The 21207-nt window shown below is 31.9% G+C and overlaps 1 protein-coding gene across 1 annotated transcript in view; it reads right to left on the bottom strand.

Annotated features, from left to right (window-relative positions):
* LOC126886338 (uncharacterized) overlaps positions 1-20896 on the bottom strand; it is a 43473-nt gene extending 22577 nt beyond the window's left edge. Inside the window, exon 1 of the mRNA XM_050653211.1 lies at positions 20820-20896. Coding sequence (XP_050509168.1) covers positions 20820-20896 — 77 coding nt within the window. The remainder of the gene's footprint in view (positions 1-20819) is intronic.
* Between the last annotated feature and the right edge of the window lie 311 nt (positions 20897-21207).

Here is a 21207-nt window from a genome sequence, read left to right as displayed (position 1 = left end):
ATAATTTTTCTTTAAGATGTTTCTGCAATAAGAATGCCACATATCCATTTTCAATAAAAAATCTCCAATAGTTTTCGATATATTCGAAAAAATCGATTTTCATTTTGTAACTTCAAAGGGCTGTAACTTTTTTTATGTGAATATTTGTACTAAGGTAAGTTAGGTTCATTCGAACTATTTTTGGTCCCAGAATATGTGATTTAATTTATGACCTGTATTTTTGTGACACCCTGTATATATTGACATAGTTTTAAAAATATAGTATGGCAATAATTATTTACCTGTATTTTCTATATCTTCGTAAGGATATCGTTGACGATAAATTTGCGTATTTTCACTAGAAAAGTCATCCTGGGGCAAAAGGGCGTCTGCTATTTTTTCTCTCCAAAGAGGCCCGTCCAACTGTTCAAATGGTTTTATTCCTGCACTAATAATACAGGGAAACACTGCTAGGAAGATGATATGATGCAACATCTGCAATAAAATGAAAGTAATTATTCCATGATGTATAGGTAGTCCTTTGATACACAAAATGTGTACTTGTGTAATCTTTTTCTTGAAAAAATGTACAATAAAATCAATGATTTCGGGATATATCCACGTTAATTCTGAACTTTTTCTATATTTGTTAGTTGCTAGTTATTTATATCTCAACCACAGCTAGACCGATTTTCATGATTTTTGATTTGTTGGATTTTTCTCAGTTAAGAATAACAAAATAATTATTAAAAAATTAAGAAAAAATTTAAAAATTAAAAAGATGAATATGAACAATTATTTTTATTGTTACCTATTGATATAAAACTATTTTTATTTTAAACAATATAAATATGGAATATTTTCACGGCCAACCTAATAAAACTTTACGTAATTTTTGTTGCAAATAATATTTCGCTTACAGAATCACGAATAACTCAAAAATTAAAGCAATTAGATATAGGCAATAGTTAAGAAAAAAATAGTACCATAACATAGGATTTCATTACAATATTAAAATACAGGATGTTTAGAACAAGAAAAGTTTGATTCACCCCGCCTATACGGGTGGGCCTGTATATTTAAAAAATTTTAAATTAGGGTCATATCTATGCCCAAACTTTTACATAAATAAATTTTTTTCGTATCTATTACGACCAACGAGTAATTGGACTTACTTGCACTAAGTCAGCACCCTGTATAGTATATATTCTCCTTTTAGCAAAAATGTTTTTACGGATCAGCAAAATAACCAAGCATAATACAAATTACCGAATATGTCTGTCTGTGTTTGACATAAATAAATAAATAAATAAAAAAAAATAAGCAGTGGATAGATCCGGGTTGAATGATGATGATGATGATGATGATATATTCGTTTATACATTGTACGTTACATTTTCTTCTAATGTCTTCACTCTTTTTTCGATCTCCCAGTGTATTTCCTGTAATTCTTCTCAGTACTCTCATCTCTGCCGTTTCCAGTAGTCTTTGTGTTGTGGCTATATCGCGTCTGGTTTCTGATGCATATGTGATTTTTGGTATTACACTGGCTGTATAAATTCTTGACTTCATCTCAGTCTTAATATGTCGGTTTCGCCATATAGTGCTACTAAGGCATCCTGCCAGTTTATTTGCTTTTTGTACTTGATTTATTACTTCTTTATTCAGGTCTCCAAAGCTGGGCAGTGTAATTCCAAGGTGTTTTATTCCCATTACTTGTTCAATACTGATGCTGTCAGTTTCTATTTTACATCTGACACTTGGTTCTTTGCTGATTACTATTTCTTTAGTTTCCTGATATGAAATTGTCATACTGAATTCTTTTGCTCTTATGTTGAATCTGTGGACTAATCTTTGCAGACTATTTTCATCTTGGGCTATTAATATTGCGTCGTCTGCGCAATAGATTATTAAGGTAACTAAGTATGATTATTAAAATGTCACAGTTTCATAGATATTATACTTCAGTATTTATTTTTTTGTGCTTTAGTTATATTTTGAAATAATGTTTTTATAGCTAAGTTCAAAAGAAGTAAAGCTTGAGCTACAGATTGGACATAAAATTAATTTTATTTGTTGGCAAAATTGACATTCTCAGCAAAATTTAGCTTGTTTGTATGATTTAGAGGTTCAGTGGAATTTTCGTGTCTAATGACTGGACTATTATTAAAAAATATGTTGGCTTACATTTTCATTTAGTTCAAGTGAATAAAATTCTGATCACAAACCTAATCCAATTTAAAACATTAAAATTAAAATAAAATTTGCAACTTAATATTTTAAAGATTTTCTTACGTTACATAATTTAAAGAACTCAAAAATAATGAATTTGAGTGGATGGAAAGCTAATTATATGGAAAGTGCGCGAAGCAGAAAGTTCAATTAGACGTAAGAGTTACGCAAGTCCCCAATTTAGCTTTTATATTCATTCTATGTTATATTGTCGTCTGTTCATTTTTGCTCTAACTAATATGACATCATCAAGTTAAGGCAATAGTCGTAATAAAACCAATTCTCTATTAGAGGGACCTATTTTCTCGGTGATTGGAATTGTAATGTTTGGAAAAGGGATAAATTTAATACATGTACCTATTTATAGAAAATAGTATGATAATATAAGGAGGGAAAGTGCCCTTATGTGGGGGTTGGTTATCAGGAATACACTTATTTACTTATATATACTTTATTGTGTGCTAAATACCATGAATTGTACCCAGCTAATGACGACAATGACCACATTCTATTTTAAGTGCTAGCAAACCCTAAACTTTGTTGAAACTCTTCCCGTAATCTAACTGACTAATTAGAAATAATGATCTCGTGTTATTTTTTATATCTATTTTTATAATAATATGCATGTTTGTTTATATATTTTCACTATCAATTCAGTTTTGCAAGTATCATAATATGATCCTGCTGAATTGGCGGCATTTCTTTTTGTCACCAAAACGTGTGTGTCCCAGATACTTGTAATATATTGATGGTATGTTATTATTATGCAGACAAAATCCAGACAATCGAAATGATCAAAACGAGACAATATATTTTACGGCGGAGCAGCACATTGAAAATCCGAGTTATGAAGAAGTAGTTCAAATAATAATGAAACTAAAAACAGTAAAGCGCCAGAAACGGATGGAGTTTCGGCAGAATTGTTGAAATATGGAGGACCCGAACTCTGGAGAAGAATCCATTGCCTGATAAAGTAAATATGGACCAAGGAGCAAATGCCGGATGAATGGGCAGTTGGTCTTATACAGTCTGAGGCGATAAACTACCCCAGATAATTGAAATAATATTCGAGAATAATATTTCAATCAACTATGATAGCTATCGTCTACCCTAGACTAGCTCAATCTCCCAAGTTGTGAGTCCACCTTGTCCTAATCAAAAACATGAACAATGAAAATGCAGAATGGAGCAAATAAAACAATAATATTTAACTAATCATGTTTATTTTTCATAAAAGACATAATTAAAGTATTAAAAAATAATTTACAAGACCTTGCCGAAACTTTACAGATCAGAGATTATACTTATCGATGGCACTTGATATCTGTCTGCGGTTTCTTGGTGTCTTGCTGTTGATTCTGCGACGGGCTCTGGGGGCTTGTAGATGTTCTGTCCACCAGGCCTGAAGGTGTTAGTTGATGGTGTGGTGTCTATGCTATGTTACTGCAGCATCGCCCGCGATATTGGGGGCTCCAGGTTCAGGGAGTCCTCCCACGAGGTGAAGGGTTGTCCGGTGAAGATTACTATTTGTACAGAAAACCCAAATAAGAACGTCTGTTTGAAAAAATGTGACTGTGAGGCCAGACATTGCCTTAAGTAGATTTTAAGATTAAAATAAAAAAAAATATTCTTCATTTTGACAGAGAGGAAGGGTTCACTTGACATTGACAGAGTTCGTGAGTGAGGGCTTAAAATTTGAAACGAGAAACGACAGTGCGAAGTCACTGTCATGAACCACAGAACGATTGAATAAGAATGTGAATGCTGAGATAGAACAAGAATGTTGAGATATGCCTATAAATGACGAAAGAGGGCGCCAACCAATTTTTAACGGGAAAAAAGGTAAAACAAATAGAAAAGGATTATTATTAAAGAATTATTAAAGAAAATAGAATAAAATAATTATTTGAAAATAAAATAGCAAAGATGTGACGTTTGTAACGTTACAAGCCAATACATAAAAAAGGAGATAAGAGGGAATGCCAGAATAACAGACAAATTACATTGCTAAATGTAATATACAAAATCCTTTCTGGTATTATCTACACTAGATTGTCAGAATACTCCGAAAATATAATTGGTGATTATCAAAATGGATTCAGACCAAATAGAGTTACTAAAGACAACATATTCATACTTAGAACAATACAAGAGAAAGCTTATGAATACGACATAGAACTATATAATATGTATATAGACTTTAAACAAGCTTTTGATAGTGTGAAAAGAGACAAAATGCTGTAAGACCTCCGAAATCTAGGTATACCAAAAAAATGTATCAGCCTCATAAAAATGACGTTGAACGGTTCAAAAGCCGCAGTTAGAGTAGATGGAGAACTTTCTCCCCTGTTTGACATTAACATGGGAAGAGACAGGGAGACTCACTTTCAACCATGCTGTTCAACCTAGTTCTTGAAGAAGTCATCAGAAAAACCAACGTAACCGGACATATAACACCGGACATAAACACCAAAACAGTACAAATTACTGCATACGCAGACGATGTCGCCATTATTAGTAGAAGCAAGATACGACTAATGGAGACGATCAAGGAAATTGACACTGAAGCACAAAAAGAGGGCTTAAAATAAACGAAACAAAAACTAAGTACATGACTATCAAAAGAACACCTGAGATTGAAAATAATTTAACAATAGACAACTATACTATTGAACGTGTGGATGCTTTTACATATCTGGGCACAGAAATCAATCAGAAGAATTTCGTAGGTAGCGAAATTAATGCACATATTTCCAGTGGAAACCGTACATACTATGCTAATAAAAGATTGATGACATCGAAATTATTAGACAAAAGAACCAAAATGACTATCTACAGAACTTTGATTAGACCCATAGTAACCTATGGTTGTGAAACCTGGGTAATGACGAAAAAATATGAAGCCCAACTCAGGACATTCGGGAGAAAGATACTGAGAAAAGTATATGGCCCGGTGCAAGAGAAAGACGGCACATGGAGAATCCGGAGAAACGACGAGGTTAATGAACTGAATGAAGGGTATGACATTGTAAGATTTGTGAAAAGTCAAAGACTGTTTCATGGCTGGGACATGTTCAGCGACAAGAAGACATGAAAACGACAAAGAAGATGTTACAGTGGAAGCTGGTAGGAAGGCAGAAAATAGGAAGGCCCAGGACAATATGGTTGGATGACGTGGAAGATGACTTGAAACCCATGAATATAAGACAATGGAGGAGAAGAGTCCAAGAGAGATCTGATTGGAAGGACATAACCAGAGAGACAAATACCCATCCAGGGTTAATCCAGGGGATAGGCATAATTTAAGGCTTAATTTTAATATCAGACTTTGCTTAGTAGAGCTTGTTGATTTAATTTTATAAAAAATCTCGCAAATTACAAAAGAATGTAACTAAATATAAGTATAAGAGCCTTGAATAAATTTTTTCACTCCAGTATTGCTCTGAACTTACAGATAAATATACCTCAACAATGGAACTCTTGATATTTATGACAGCATATATCGCAGGAGTACGATTTTTCAGCCTTTGTGTTTTAAATTGGTAACAAAACCGCAGTATGCATTTCGTTCTGATTAGAATTCATCAGGTACGGATATCTGAATACAACTAAAACCCAAAGGCCAACAAACGTCTCCTGAAAGTTTTCTACTCTAGAACTAAACGTACAATGGGGCCATCTACTTCGATGGCCAGAACGAAACAAAATTATTGAATATATTTTTATACTCATTCTACTAACGGAGTTTGTAAATATTTACATCTAGAATCGGATCTTCTTGATTCTTCTGGATCGCCCACCTTCCAAAAGAGACGGCGCAATAAGAAGAAGAATAGCGTTCGATCGCTTGAAATTATTGAAGATATTCTTCTTTAGCGGCGAATCGATTGAGGATAAAATTTGATTGATCCACGCGCATGCGCACACCGACAGTATGGTATTAGTTGTTATACGGGCTCTGATTGGGTGTTGAAATTTTGAAATGATCTGTCAATAATTGTTCAATATGGAGGTTATCGGTAAACAAAAATATTGTATATTAGTTTTTATTGATGTGTGGACAGAAATAAAATCAAATTTATAATTATAGCGACTTTTTAAATAGTTTTGAAAAGCCGCAGGTACGTAATTCTAAATGTTTCAGTTGGAAATACCTAATAGTTTCAATACCTATCTATTTGGAAAATGTAAACAAAATAATGTAGTTACCTATTAGTAGGCAATGCTTTAATTTACATAATCTGATTACGAACAAACTTTCTACAAATCTTCATCTCATATATCGTTTTCTTACTCTATATTTTGTTCAATCAAAAATCAAACTAATAATTTTATTAAATTCATATAAATTTATGGTGTAAACGTTTAGTTTGTGTATATTCCCACATGACGTATACGAGAGTTTGGTGCAGTTTGAAATGGCGTCAACTTTCGTACGGCGCGGTAGACGTGAAGTGGGTTCAAGCCCCAAGCAAGTTATTATTTTTTTATTTTTTTTTATAGATTTTATGATTGTAAGTATATTATTATATAATTTTTGAAGATATTCTTCTTTTTTGAAAGTGGTAGATAAGAAAGTTAGTTTGATTTTTAAATAAAATAAGTACAAATAACCTTTTAAGTATATTTACTTCGTTTAAATTACCTATTATATAATAGAAGAATATATTCTTACGTGCGTACAAAGTACACACACATTCTTTTTTTATGACAGTATGTGTCGTAAGAGCATGCATTGTCAGCCTTGTGATTAAATTGGTATTAGAACCGCACTATGAATTTCGTTCTTTTTAGAACTCATCAGATACGGATATCCTAATACAACTGAATTTGGTTTTAACCTGTAACCTGTTTGGTTATTTTATTTATCTTTGTTTCGCCTTTCCTGGTATCAAGTTCATTTACATATACATAATAATTTTATTTTTCTATTTATTTAATTTAAGTTTTTTTTATATTTTCAAGATAGCTGCAGCATCACTCTGTTATGTAATGTATTTGTTTCTCCTCATCTGAACTGATCTTATCTGTTTATTGATTGTATTACTATGTACTAGAGAAAATTGCTCAGTTGATTGTGAAGTACAAATAAAAATGTTTCTAGTTCCATAGCCGGTTCTGCTAACAAATTGTAAATGAACGTATCGGAAAATCTCAAAGGAAAATCGGATTAAATTTATTATGCTCGAAAGTAGAAGGACCACACGATTCCAATTTGTATTAAAATTTGTCACCTGGTGCTTTTAAAGTATAGTAAGCAGATATTTATTTCTTGTATTTTGAGTGGCCATTTTTAATAATAAAAATCTTGACGTAATATTTTCATATTATTAACATAATATTTGGAAATAATAGCATATACAGTATGTCCCTGTAAGTTGTATCCATATGGAAAACTTTTTTATTAATAATTTTACGAAAAAAAGTCATTCTTCATAAAAAGCTCTGCATGGTCCAGAACCTAAAATTCAACCATCAGATATAAAATTTTATGAATATTATACGAGGTATGTCAAAAAGTTTGAATTTCACTCAAGAGTAAAGTAGCTTTATTTTTCACAATATTGAAAATTGATATTATGAAAAGTTGTTTGGAATTAAAAACTATATTCTAATATGCAATTACATCCTTCTATTTGAAAATTTTTTTTTTTTGAAAAATTATGGATAGCTAACATTATTTTCAATTATTTCAATTCTAATAACTCTTTTATTATTAATTTTACGAAAAAAAGTGATTCTTAATAAAAAGTTCTGCGTGGTCTTAAACCTAAAATACAACCATCTTATGTCAAATTTTATCAATTCTATACAAGGTATGTCAAAAAATATGAATTTGGCTCAAGCGTAAAATACCTTTATTTTTCACAATATCGAAAATTGTTATTATGAAAAGTTATTAAGAATTAAAAACCATGTTTCAGTATGTAATTACATCCTTCTTATTGAAATATTTTGAACTATAAAGGTACTTTACTTTTGATCTAAATTTATCTTTTTTGACACACCTCGTATAAAATTGACATAAGATGGTTGTATTTTAGGTTTTAGAGTATTTTAGACCATGCAGAACTTTTTATTACGAATAAATTTTTTCGTAAAATTAATAATAAAAGGGTTATTAGAATTAAAATTACTGAAAATAATGTTAGTTATCCATAATTTTTCAAAAAAAATTGTTTCAATTAGAAGGATGTAATTACATATTAGAATATAGTTTTTAATTCCAAACAACTTTTCATAATAGCAATTTTCAATATTGTGAAAAACAAAGCTACTTTGAGTGAAATTCAAACTTTTTGACATACCTCGTATAATATTCATAAAATTTGATATATCTGATGGTTGAATCTTAGGTTTTGGACCATGCAGAGCTTTTTATGAGGGATAACTTTTTTTCGTCAAATTAATAATAAAAAAGTTTTCCATATGGATACAACTTACAGGGACATACTGTATATAATATTTTTTTATGTTGTTTATTGAATGCTACAATCCAGTCAAAAACCAATCAGTAACTTTTTTATAATCTATAATTTATATAACTTACTATCTACTTATATAAGAATCACCCAGTGGTGTATTATTAGCTTGCTCTAATTTTTAAAGCACTTTTTTCTTGCGCTCTTTCACGAAACAATAGCTTTTTCATTTAACTTGCACTACGCTCACTACATTAACTCATATGGCTTTGTTCTCTTGAGTTTTTTTTTGGCTAGAATTATCCAGAAGCTGAATGTCCTCGATATTTTGGTGCTGTCAAAGCCTTTCTTCGTCTCTGCAGGCAATCTTTTGTATTTCTTTATTAACATATCCCACCCCTAGGTTTCTGTGGATATCTTGGTGGCGGATGTACCAAGGTGCGTTAACAAAGCACCTCAATACTTTATTTTAGAAAAAGAAAATCAATGAGAAAATCCCAGTAGCTGGCTGTATACCAAAGTTAAAACTCATACAAAAGTAAAATATGTACTTCGATTCGATTATTTTGGAAATTCCTTGGATTTATAGAGATTTTCCACTTTCTGGTCCAATTATGGAAGTTATTGACGGCATTTTGTATAGAGTGGCCGGAAAGTGACTTTACACTAAAATTAATAATGTTTCAACACGTCGCCAATGTTTGTTGGCGTTCCGAAGCATGCGCATAATATATTTCATGCGTTCAAGAGCACCTATCTGGTCATGTAGACCAGGGATCACCAATTAGTTTCCCTGAGAGCCCATTTCGAAAACCTATGACACTTCCGGGGTCCGGATTTATGCTGCCTGTGTCTGGCAGTTCTGATTGGGCTTCTTTGCGGATTCTTGTTAAAAAATATCCCCTATAATCAAATCAGAAGAGTGCTGGACGAAATGTTTGGGCAGAAATTGTTTAACATTTTTTTTAACAAATTCAAAACATCACCTTTTTTGTCCCCGAAAATATGTTTTTAGCATTTTTGGGTCATGTTAAACAAAAAATATCTGTCACTTTATTAAAATTTAACAGTTTTCAAGCATTGCAAATGCATATGTTCGCATTTTTTAGATTTTAAATCGCTTATAACTCGAAAACTATTAACTTTAAGAAATATCACAATAGACCTTTTTTGTTTATAACTACCCAAGAGACCTAAAAATACATTTTTCGAGGCAAAGTTATTTTGAATTTGCTTAAAAAAATGTTTCACCTGGTACCCTTCTGATTTGTTTAAAGGGGACATTTTTGAACAGGAATCCGCAAATCAAGTCAGAAACATTTTTCATACGAAAGTTGCATCACACATGGCCTAATATGGAAAGGAAAACTAATAATATCTGATTGTTTTTTGGTTACTGTATACTTTTCTGTAAGTTTTCCTGGTACAATAAATAAAATATAAATTCATTGTGTATTGTTTGGATGTTATTATCAGTATATATTGAAAACAGCAGTATTGTAAATTGTTACTGAGAATATTTTAAAAGTTATAGAATTTATATTGTGAATGCTAATGAAATTTTTAGACATCTTCAGCTTTGTAGAAAGGAAACGGAGGAATTTAAAATAAATAATCATAGTACAAAATGCTAATTAACATGTTATCTATTCTACATTAGTTTCAATGCAAGGTGTTTGTTGCAAACTTATTAAATCTGAAAATTATTTTAACTAAATGCACATCTAAAAAGTACTTCTACTTAACATAATATTATAGTAGAGAGGAAATAAATATATAAAAATGCACATGACAATTTTATATTACAGTTTACTTAATTTCAAAATTAATGATTAGTAAGTATAACGATAAGGGGAAAAACTCTTTACAAAATTAAATTATCAGAGATAAAAATGACATTTTTGTTATGTACAACCTGTCTGAAGTTTGGAATGAGTTTAGTGCAACTGATTCTCATTAGGGAGTTGAGATATTCATCTGTTAATTGAGATTTCTACCGATTTTTAATAAAGTTCATTCTTGATAAACGGCTTCGCACATATAAGTTGAGTCAAACATAGTACACAATTCCATCGCCAAATATTTTCAAAATTGCCAAACACTAGCTATATTCTGGACATGTAGCTAGGAGCGATCTAAACAAATGGCGCAGAGCAATTCTAACCTGGAGACCATACCAACACAAAAGACCCAGAGGCAGACCTCCTATGAGATGGACAGATGATCTGAAACGAACCGCCGGGAAAAATTGGCTACAAGTAGCGTAGAACAAAAAACAATGGAAAGGAAGACTTGAAGAGGCTTATGTTCAGATGAGGACGAGAATGGCTAGACGAAGAAGAAGAAGAAGAAGAAGAAGAAGAAGAAGGAGAAGAAGAAGAAGGAGACGGTATATTCTGAATTTATTGACGATCCGCACAAAACTAGCCCACGGTCCGGATGCGGACCGCGGTCCGGTAATTGGTGACTCCTGATGTAGACAGACAACAATAGTTGCGATTGAAACGTAATGGTGGACACAAGTAAGTATACAATTAAAGAGCGTTTGGTCGCTGCAGTTTGGATAAAAGAACGTTGTCATAACAATAAACAATGAATGACATTATGAATGATTTTGTTGTTGGTTTTCAAAAATTATTACCATCCAGTCCAACTTTGCTGTCGTGGGAGAAGAAATCTTTTTCATCGGGAACCGTTCTCGACGCACCAAGAAGTAGAAGACAAAGCACTCGAAAACATGTGCTGGCGTTGAAGATTCCATTGAACGTTCACCGATAAATGTTGTTCTGAAGCTATTTCCTTGTGGCATTTTTATGATTAACTATTTGGTGAGAAATAAGCCACAATTAAATTGAAAAAATAATTTTATTAACGTTTCGAAGCCCAAATCGGGTTTCGTTGTCAAAATACAAAATACTACTAAAATAAACAAAAATGTTGTTGCTAAGTAAAAAAATTCTTCTAATAATTTATTTAATCTGACTCATTTATATTGGCAATTCAGACATATATTATACATTTTAAAGTAGAAGACTTTAAAATGATATCGCCAATATTTATGAGTTTCGTATTTTATTTTTTATTTTTACCGATAAAAGTAATACCGGCAGTACGCAATTGGTAATTCACCAGTGGTGGATGCGGGTTTTCCCTGTTAAAATCCGTACGTTTCTATACGAGAGTGGGGCAAAAGCGACTAAGAACATTGCGCGGTCGCCATGTGCGACTACAAATTTTACTTCCAATTTTTCGAAGAGTGGTTCTACTGTCCCTCTTTATACTGTGGTTTGGTATTGCACGGTCAACAATGCAAGATAACATGCGAAACGATTAACAAGTGAAGGCCTTCTTTATTTTCAACAACAAAAACGTCTGTTTTCAGTAGTAATAACCCAAGGACATTGATAATTGTTCGAAAAAATTTTATAACAGATTTCGAAAGCTTGTTGCTTGGAAACAGACCGACGCCGTAGGCGGAGGTCTGTTGCCTGTAAGCAACAAGCTTGAGAAAGTTGTTAAAAAATTTTTGAGCATTTATCAATGTTCGAGGGTTATTCGGATAGAAAATTTTTTACTGTAAACAGTATTCTTTGGTATATTTGATTCGATAATTTCATTAATATTCTCATCAGTATTACAACCAAATCGTGACATTTTGAAATGTTGAATATTTGACATGTCAAAATCGAAATGAAACGAAATGTAGGTATCCATAGCTACATGATTGAGTGAAAACAGCCCATGGGATCTGTTTTCAGTATAATGTTGGTTTTATTGGTTGTATTCAATCAGATGACCACAAATTAATTGATTTCATTGGATTTCTAATTGAGCAAAAAATTTTCAGTAGTAGTAACCCAAGGACATTGATAATTGTTCGAAAAAATTTTATAACAGATTTCGAAAGCTTGTTGCTTCCTCTGCCTACGGCGTCGGTCTGTTGCCTGTAAGCAACAAGCTTGAGAAAGTTGTTAAACAATTTTTGAGCATTTATCAATGTTCGAGGGTTATTCAGATAGAAAATTTTTTGCTGGTTATGAAAAAAAAAATACAGAGCAGAAACAATTTATTTAAATGTGCAATTAACAAAGGAACAATTAGAAAAATTTAATGAAGATCCAGACATGTTAGTTTCTATAACTGATGAAGATGTATTTCCACTACGGATGCTGTTAATAATTTTATTATGATGTTCTTCGTCAATGTTCAAGTACGGTTTTATTGAGTTGGGATTGTTATGCCCCGTAATTTTTATAAGCTCTTGATCTTGAACACCACTTTTGGCCAACCAACTGACCGCGGTCGATCTATTGGAGTGAAATCGATAATTTCATTAATATTCTCATCAGTATTACAACCAAATCGTGACATTTTGAAATATTGAATATTTGAAATGTCAAAATCGAAATGAAACGAAATGTAGGTATCCATAGCTACATGATTGGGTGAAAACAGCCCATGGGATCTGTTTTCAGTATAATGTTGGTTTTATTGGTTGTATTCAATCAGATGACCACAAATTAATTAATTTCATTGGATTTCTAATTGAGCAAAAAATTTTCAGGTATATAAAAAATAGTTGTTTTTAGAACCCTTTAGCGAGGTATTAGTATAATATAATATTTACGGATTACCCTTAAATGCCGATATGATCAACCAAAAAAGAAGATGTAATCGGTGATATTTCTAGTGATTTTCTTGGGTGTGAATCTGTCTTTTTAGTTTACTCCTCTTGGTTTAAAAAAAGCTTAGTGTAATTTTGGGAATTTTAAGCATTTTTATATCGTCAAATTATTTTATATTCGCTCCTATAAATAATAAAAACGTGGTATTTTAAAATGTTCCTTATTTATAAAAACGTAATTGTTTACTACCTTTTAATATTGATTATCATAATACAATATTTTTAACACTTCATATTGTTTACTACCATTCTAGGAAACACTTTCAATAGATACATTTCTGAAGAATTAATAATTTGTATGTCTGGAACACGCAAGAAACCGTTCAAAGATCTTATTGTGATCTCACGAAAATATCGAACAGGAAAAGCCTAAATTTTGTTCTATAATTGCTATTTCAGTTTTCAATTAACTGACATTATTTACCTTGTAGTATCTACTAGTTTGTGGAATTCTGTTTTTTATCAGAAATGGGAGACATGCAGATTCTAAATATACTTGAAGTTTATTGATTCATCAGTAAAAACAACTATTGTTCAGAGAAGTAGTTATTCAATTATATAATATAGATTTTATAAAATTGCACGCATTAATATTGACTATTATTGACTGGTCAAACTCAATTTGGTTTTAACTTCTTCAGCCCCAAGAAAAAAGTTTTTATTATTTTAACAATATTTTCTATTTTCTCTCCTCATTTGTGAAATCAATGAATAAAAATCTATAAAAACTATAAAGAAATTATTTGACAGACATAATATGACAGGTCCAGCGTAATGGACATCAGGACTTAGCTTTCATTTAATTTAAGTATGAAACTGAAAAAACATTCTGGTTCAGGAGAAATACACATATATATTTTGCATTTTGTACAAAAGAATATCGTCTTCTTAGCGCATTCAAGAGTAGGCAACGCGATAAGAATTTCTATTGCTGACAGAGCATATTGGCAAATGGTCATTACTGGCTTTTCTTACATCTATAGGCGGTAACTGGAAAACTGTAGATCTTTTTACAGGAATTATGGGCACTTCATCTTCAGATGTCTCCGGTTTTCTTGAAATAGACGCACTAGCTTGTCTCCCACTTGCAGGCTTACCACCTAGAGCTAGTTACCTTCCAACATACAGCTTAAATTTCTGTAAATCCATTTCCTTTGATCATTATCGCTATCTTCACTGACGAAAAAATCGTTATCTGTCAAAATAGCCTCCAATGCACTTTCCATCAATATCCTTTTACTATCTGTAACTAAATTTAAAAAATGTGAGTATGGTAACATATTTGGCTAACTAAGTCCCAATGTCCAAAATGCTGGACAAAAAGTTTAGAGGACCGCTAACGAGCCCAGTTGTAATTATTTTCAAATATATATTTACCACAAATTCGTCCAATCATCAAGTAACATACATTAAAAACAATCAATACTTTAAAGTACAGAAAAACACTATAACTTACTGTATTTTTGTGGAGCTACCATCATAACTTAAAAAGTTTCACCACGTGTAACAACAAACTACCGAGGTAGGCACTGTTGTCGAATTTTTCAAATGAGTAAATTTGACTGATAAATAGGAAGTCCAATATGCTGCAATATAGGATGCAGCGATGCCCAACCCGAATAGTCACCATGTAATAAATTACTATACATTGTCCAGCTGGCTGGACCTATGGACTGAGGAGTTTAAGAATGGCTTCGGAACAAGAGAAACACTTTTTTGAATAGGTGTGCTAGTTGAAAGATGTTGAGATGTCCATTCTGATGTATACTTGTGTTTTATAGACTTTCAGAAGGATTTTGACCTGATGAAACATGCTAAACTAATAGATATTATAAGGTCATGTAATATCGACGATAAAGACTTAAGGATAATTTTAAACATCTACCAAGAATAAAAGCTAAAATCAGTATAAAAAGCAAACATCTGGAAAAATCAATATCGAGAAGGAAGTAAGACGGAGATGTGTGCTGTCACCTTTGCTGTTCGACGTTTTCTGTGATATTTAAGAAAACTTTGAAAGGCACCTCGGATGGTATAACTATAAACGGGCGATGTATAAACAACCTGCGATACGCTAATGACACGGTTATTCTGGCAGATAATGCTGAAGCACTGCAAAGACTAACTGACCGAGTAACGACAGCCTGTAGAGAATTTGGAACGAAATTGAATACAAAGACGACAAAAACGATGGTCATCAGTAGAGAGCGGAATATATGCAAAGTGCATATAGATGCATATATTGCATATTTTCAGACAACAAACACAACATTGCATATTTAAGCTAAACACGATTTATTTTGCATATTTTAAAAATAAATTATATAAAAGTTTAAAATTTTCCTCTCTTAGTTGGAATTTTATAACTTCGATATGAACGAGCTCGTTATTTATCTATCTATCGCTCATTATTATCTATCTGGACTTTCCCATTACTACCCGAATTTAACAATTATGGGTGTTCCCAGAAAAATATTATTTTATTAGCGTAGCAAGTCGTAGGTACCTACCTGCTTTTAAGGGTCTAATATTTATTTTGTCAGTTTCCGGCCAACATTTGTTTAAAGTAAACGTGGTATCGTATTTAGTGTTTAGAAGTGATTGGTATATATTAAATTTAAATATGTCTACCATACAAAAAAGTGCTTGGATAAAATGTTATCCCGAGTTAAAGCTAAGTGGAGACAAAGTATTTTGCAAGGCCTGTTCCAAAATCGTAAGTTACATTCATTTTTACATTTCATTTTTTAAATGAGGAACTGACAAACAAAAGCATCATGTCAGGTTAATCTTGTTAACACTTTTTCTACTCATTGTCAAAAAATTCCCGGAAATACAGGGATTACAATTAGAAATAAATTAAAAAATGTTTTAGAAAAAAATGAGGCTTCGATTGTTTGAGGAAAGTTGTACGTATTTTTGAAGGCAACTTTTCTGAAGATCTTACGACTTGGCAAATTAGTTTACTGCCTAAATTAAAATATTGTCCTCTAATATCAGTAGATGTAGAACGAACTTTTTTTGTGTCCAAACACGTTTTTAGTGATAGAAGGCAAAAGTTGCTAGTTGAAAATTTTGAAAAATAATTGATTATAAATTCATACTATAATTTAGATTCTTAATTTAATTATAATATCAGTTTTTGTGTGTCATTTCATTTGTTTTTATGTGAAAAATAAATATGTATTAAACATAAATGTAGGTTGAATTTTTTAAACATAAATGTTTATATTTAATATATTGTTTTATTTTTGAGTATTTTTAATATGCATTTGCATATTTAGACAAATTTAGAAAAAATACCTGCATATTTGTAGTAAAAGTAATGCATATATATGCGCATATTTTGGTAATGTTGTGTTGCATATATTCCGCTCTCTAGTCATCAGAAAACACCAAAACATAAGGGTGAAGCTCAATTTCTACGGAACAATCTTTAAGGAGTAAGGACGATAGTAATGTACCTTGGAAGTAACCTTGATTGAAACTTGGGACCACTCACTAGAGATAAAAACACGTCTGGAAAAGGCATGTACAATGTTTTACAAAATGCAAAAGTTCTATGAAACCGCCAACTGGATATCTCATTAAGAACTAGAATACTTAAGTGCTATGTTTTCTCCACCTTGCTCTATGGTGTTGAAGCCTGGACAATGACAGAAGTAACACAAAAAAGAATCCAGGCATTCGAACTCTGGTGCTAGGCTAAAATGTTCAGAATATCCTACATGAGCCATACCACAAATGTGGAAGTCTTGCAGAGTATGAACAAGGAAAGAGAGCGTATGCTTATATGTAATAAAAGAACGGAAAAGACAATATTTTGGTCACATCGTAAGAAATCAAAAGTATGAACTGCTCCAACTTATAATCGAAGGCAAAATAAATAGCAAAAGGAGACCAGGAATAAGACCCAACTCTTGGCTTAAAAACCTACGACAATGGACGAATATGACCTCCATAGAACTATTCAGGGCGCCTACAAATAAGATTAAATGGTCAAATGTAATGGCCAACGTTCTTAGAGATAAAGCACCGTAAGAAGAAGAAAATCAATTACATGTCTGTGGTGTGGTAAAAAGAGCTTCGAATAAAAGAGAAATAAAAAGTTCAATTTTACTAGTTTTGAGATATAAGGCTAAACTTCAGTTGGGTATGAGAAAAATATTCAAAAAATTAAAAAAGAAACATAGTTTGCATGTTCCCATCACTTGATCTCATTCAATCCACTTCGTTTGGGTGGCCTGAAGCAATGTCAACTGCGAGTAAATCTTTTTAATTATAGAAAACACTGATTTTTATTAACTTCTTCACTTAAAGTCTTTGTTGAACCATTTACTAAATATGTACTTATCCTATGAGACAACTTTTAAATTGGATTTTATACCCAACTACGTAGATATAAATGTTAAAGTAATTGGAAACACTAAGTAACAACACTGTTTGCCTTTTTTAGGGTTTTATAATTTTCTTATTACAGTTATAATAACAATTAGTTCCTGGAAGCAAATTGTAAAAATATTTTCGCAGGTATTACATTTCTTATAGTACCTGAATATATATTAAAACATGATATCCGCGTATTTTTGTCTAGTTTTTAAATTAAAAACAGTGTCATATTACTGAAGGTGATAAATAGCCAGTGGCGTGCGGTGACTTTTTCGAAAGGGGAAGCGATTCAATAAAGATATAAAAATATTTTCTTAAGGGTCGAGGGTCGAGCCACTTCCCACCTGATAACACTCTGATGCGCAGTGGCTCTATCAGCAAAGTACTTAATTATGTGGGACGTCCTGCGTACAAGGACTCACACACTAAATCCGTGAAGCGTGAATGCGTGACGCACTCTATTCCCGCTATTTCTAGTGACTAGTGACCTATCATTGATCTGTATTGCTAGCTCGGGCTTTGAGTCCTCGCGCCGGGCTTGGTTTTCTAAAGAAGAATCCTTTAAAAAAAATTTATACTCCAAAGCATTTTCCACAACACACAACTTTCACTAAAATGACACTTATTTATACTCGAGGTCTATTCTCCTATCAACTTCTGATAATTTTTGAATGCAGTCTTTTTCAATGGATAATAGGGCTAACTTTCAAAGTCTGTCTTCGCTTGTTGAATTTCTTTTAAACTCTTAATTAAAAACTTTTAATGCATCTTAATACTGCAAAACTTCGTTCAACTGATGCACTTGTGGCTGGGATAGTTAGTAGTACTAATTCACACTACACAACTTGACCACTTCACACAGTGACTTGTTTAAACCAGTAGTTATACGCTGTGAGCCCGTACGTAGAGGGGATACTTACAAATTCGCGAGCGCCAGTAGTGGCAAGTCTGTAAACGTTTACCGGAAATTTGACATAAATGACAAAGTGATTAATTTAAAATTAAAATTAAAAACATTAATTATAAAAAATATTAGTTGGTCAAAGCTGTGGTATATATTTTTACCTTAAATATACTTACGTTTTAAATGCTGAATTTAAGTTTTTTTAATGTTCCGTAATATGTAATTATAAATTAATATGCGCCATCTACACGATAATTGTGAAAGTATCCGAAGTAAGAAATTCATATTTTATCAATAGAACGTCAAAATGATTAGCAGAATCTTAAAAAAATCGATTACAATTTAATTACTTTTTTGCGTTGTAAATATTAAGCGATAACAATTAAATAATAAATTTAAAAATTACCGGTGAAAGTTGAATTAGTAATCCGCCAGGAGCGATACCAGCGAAGCTCAGAGCGTATAAAGAAATCCCAGATTTCTGGGTATTTCTTCATCATTAATGTCAGTTGTTTCATAAATGACACTTAACTGAGAATGCAAAGCTGGGATATCAAAAAATTTTCATTATTTAATCTTTAACTCTTTGTTGGTTGTTAACCTCTCACCTGATCACAACAACCTTGTGCAAATTCCGAGCAAGGATGACATACATCCACATGTGATATATTTTTAATCTTAAGACATCGACTTATTGTCGATTACTATACAGCTCATAATGTAGCAATAATGTTATTTTGAGGTTTTACACCTATTCAAGTGGCTAGTTTCAATTACTTGTACACTGGACGTTTACACTGAGGATGGTCAGTTTGGCCGAAAACGTTTTGTTGTACTTCCACTCCCTTGTGGATAAATTTTAAGAAGTTTTTAATAAATTTATATACCTACATACAACAGAAGTGTTTACTTCATTCTACGTTGTATTAAATATTAATTAATAATATATTTTCTTATATCGACGTATAAATAGGGAAGCGGCGCTTCCTCCGCTTCCATGGACCGCACGCCTCTGTAAATAGCAGTCTGTAAACGGTAACAAATCAATTGGAAGTTCTGTCCGACAAAATACATGGGACGTTTTCGTAGTCTGACGTTCCAAATTTTTAACCCGTTCCACAATTAAAACTTCCCCTGTTCCAGTATTCCCATACATCAAAGTTTGTCCGACTAGATACCGTTAAGCTATTAACAAATTGTCAGCTTGCTATTAATCAACTTTTTTTTGGTACGCGGGATCTAGGCCTAATATTATTTGCATATCTCAACCGGTTCAAACATATATTATTCAAATGAGCTCAGACCGAGGCTTTGAAGTTCTGTAAATCAGAGACAATTGATTTCTGGGTCTTGGGGCAATGATAACTTTTGATCAGCTAATTTAACTAGAACTAGCACTTTTACACAAGAAAAGTGCCGGGGTTCTTGAGATTTATTATTTATTAATTTGTGTTTGATCGATTTTTATTTATTTAATTTACTTTGAAATAAAGGGCAAATAATAATTGGGCAATTTCGTTCATTAACCTTTCTCTTCGAAAGCTTTTACATAATTTAGGATGGGAAAATATTTTTGCCTGAGAATACCAAATCATGCAACAAAAGTTTTGGTGTCGGAATAATAAATGAAGTATAATGGATAACGCCGAATTATATTGTAAAATTAGCTAACAAAGAATTGAGTGCCAAGTTAAGTTTGAAGTTTGGACGTAAAAAGTTTTTGTTATACGTTTTTAAAGGTTCTTTGAATTTTACGACAATTTTCGATGTTACAATATTTCATTATTTTTGATTTACTGATGATATAAAGATAATTTAATATAAAGAGTAACATGGAAGATACACTAATAGGAGTCCCGGCTCTTAGTTATATGTCCTCTACTTCGAGTTTAATGTTTTATCGTAGGTTGGATATAATGAAGATTAAATAGATAAAAAATATCCAAAAATCATTGCTGTATGGCAAAAATCACTTTCTCATCAGTTTTATGAGAATTTTTAATAAAAATTGTTTATCTAACTTTTAATAGTTATTTAACCAACAAGTGTATTAATAAGGGCGATTAAGAATTGAGATATTTTAACGCGTGATGCGTGAGCGCGTTAATGTTCGAGATTGTTAATCGCCATTTTAATTCACCAGTTCGTTACAAAACTTTTCCGTCGACCGTACTTTTCTGAAATAAAGGTATCTTAGTTTTTTATTTACTTAACGATAAACAACAATTTTTTGGCAGTTTCTGCCACTTCTGGTGGAGTTAAATTAAACTCTTCGTCAATATCCATCTTTTGATTTTTCAAATACACAGAATTTTAAACAATAAAGTAAATAATGACATACAATGACAGATAGTACTAACAGCGGCTACTTGATTTTAAATTTTTTAGTGGGAATATAAATAGGTATAGTCCATCCGCTATAACTTTCGCATGCGGTTCCATTCATTTTCAATAAAATTAAGTCAAAACAGAAAGTGAAACGTACGCGATGTGTGTACTATATAGTATACAGTATACAAAATGTATATACACATCGACGTTCGTTTCAATTTATGTTTTGACTTCATTTGATTGAAAATGAATCGTACCGCATGGGA

This window comes from Diabrotica virgifera, chromosome 6 (assembly GCF_917563875.1).
Source record: "Diabrotica virgifera virgifera chromosome 6, PGI_DIABVI_V3a".
In the NCBI taxonomy this organism is placed as follows: domain Eukaryota; kingdom Metazoa; phylum Arthropoda; class Insecta; order Coleoptera; family Chrysomelidae; genus Diabrotica; species Diabrotica virgifera.
This window is presented reverse-complemented; position numbering and strand designations above follow the sequence as displayed.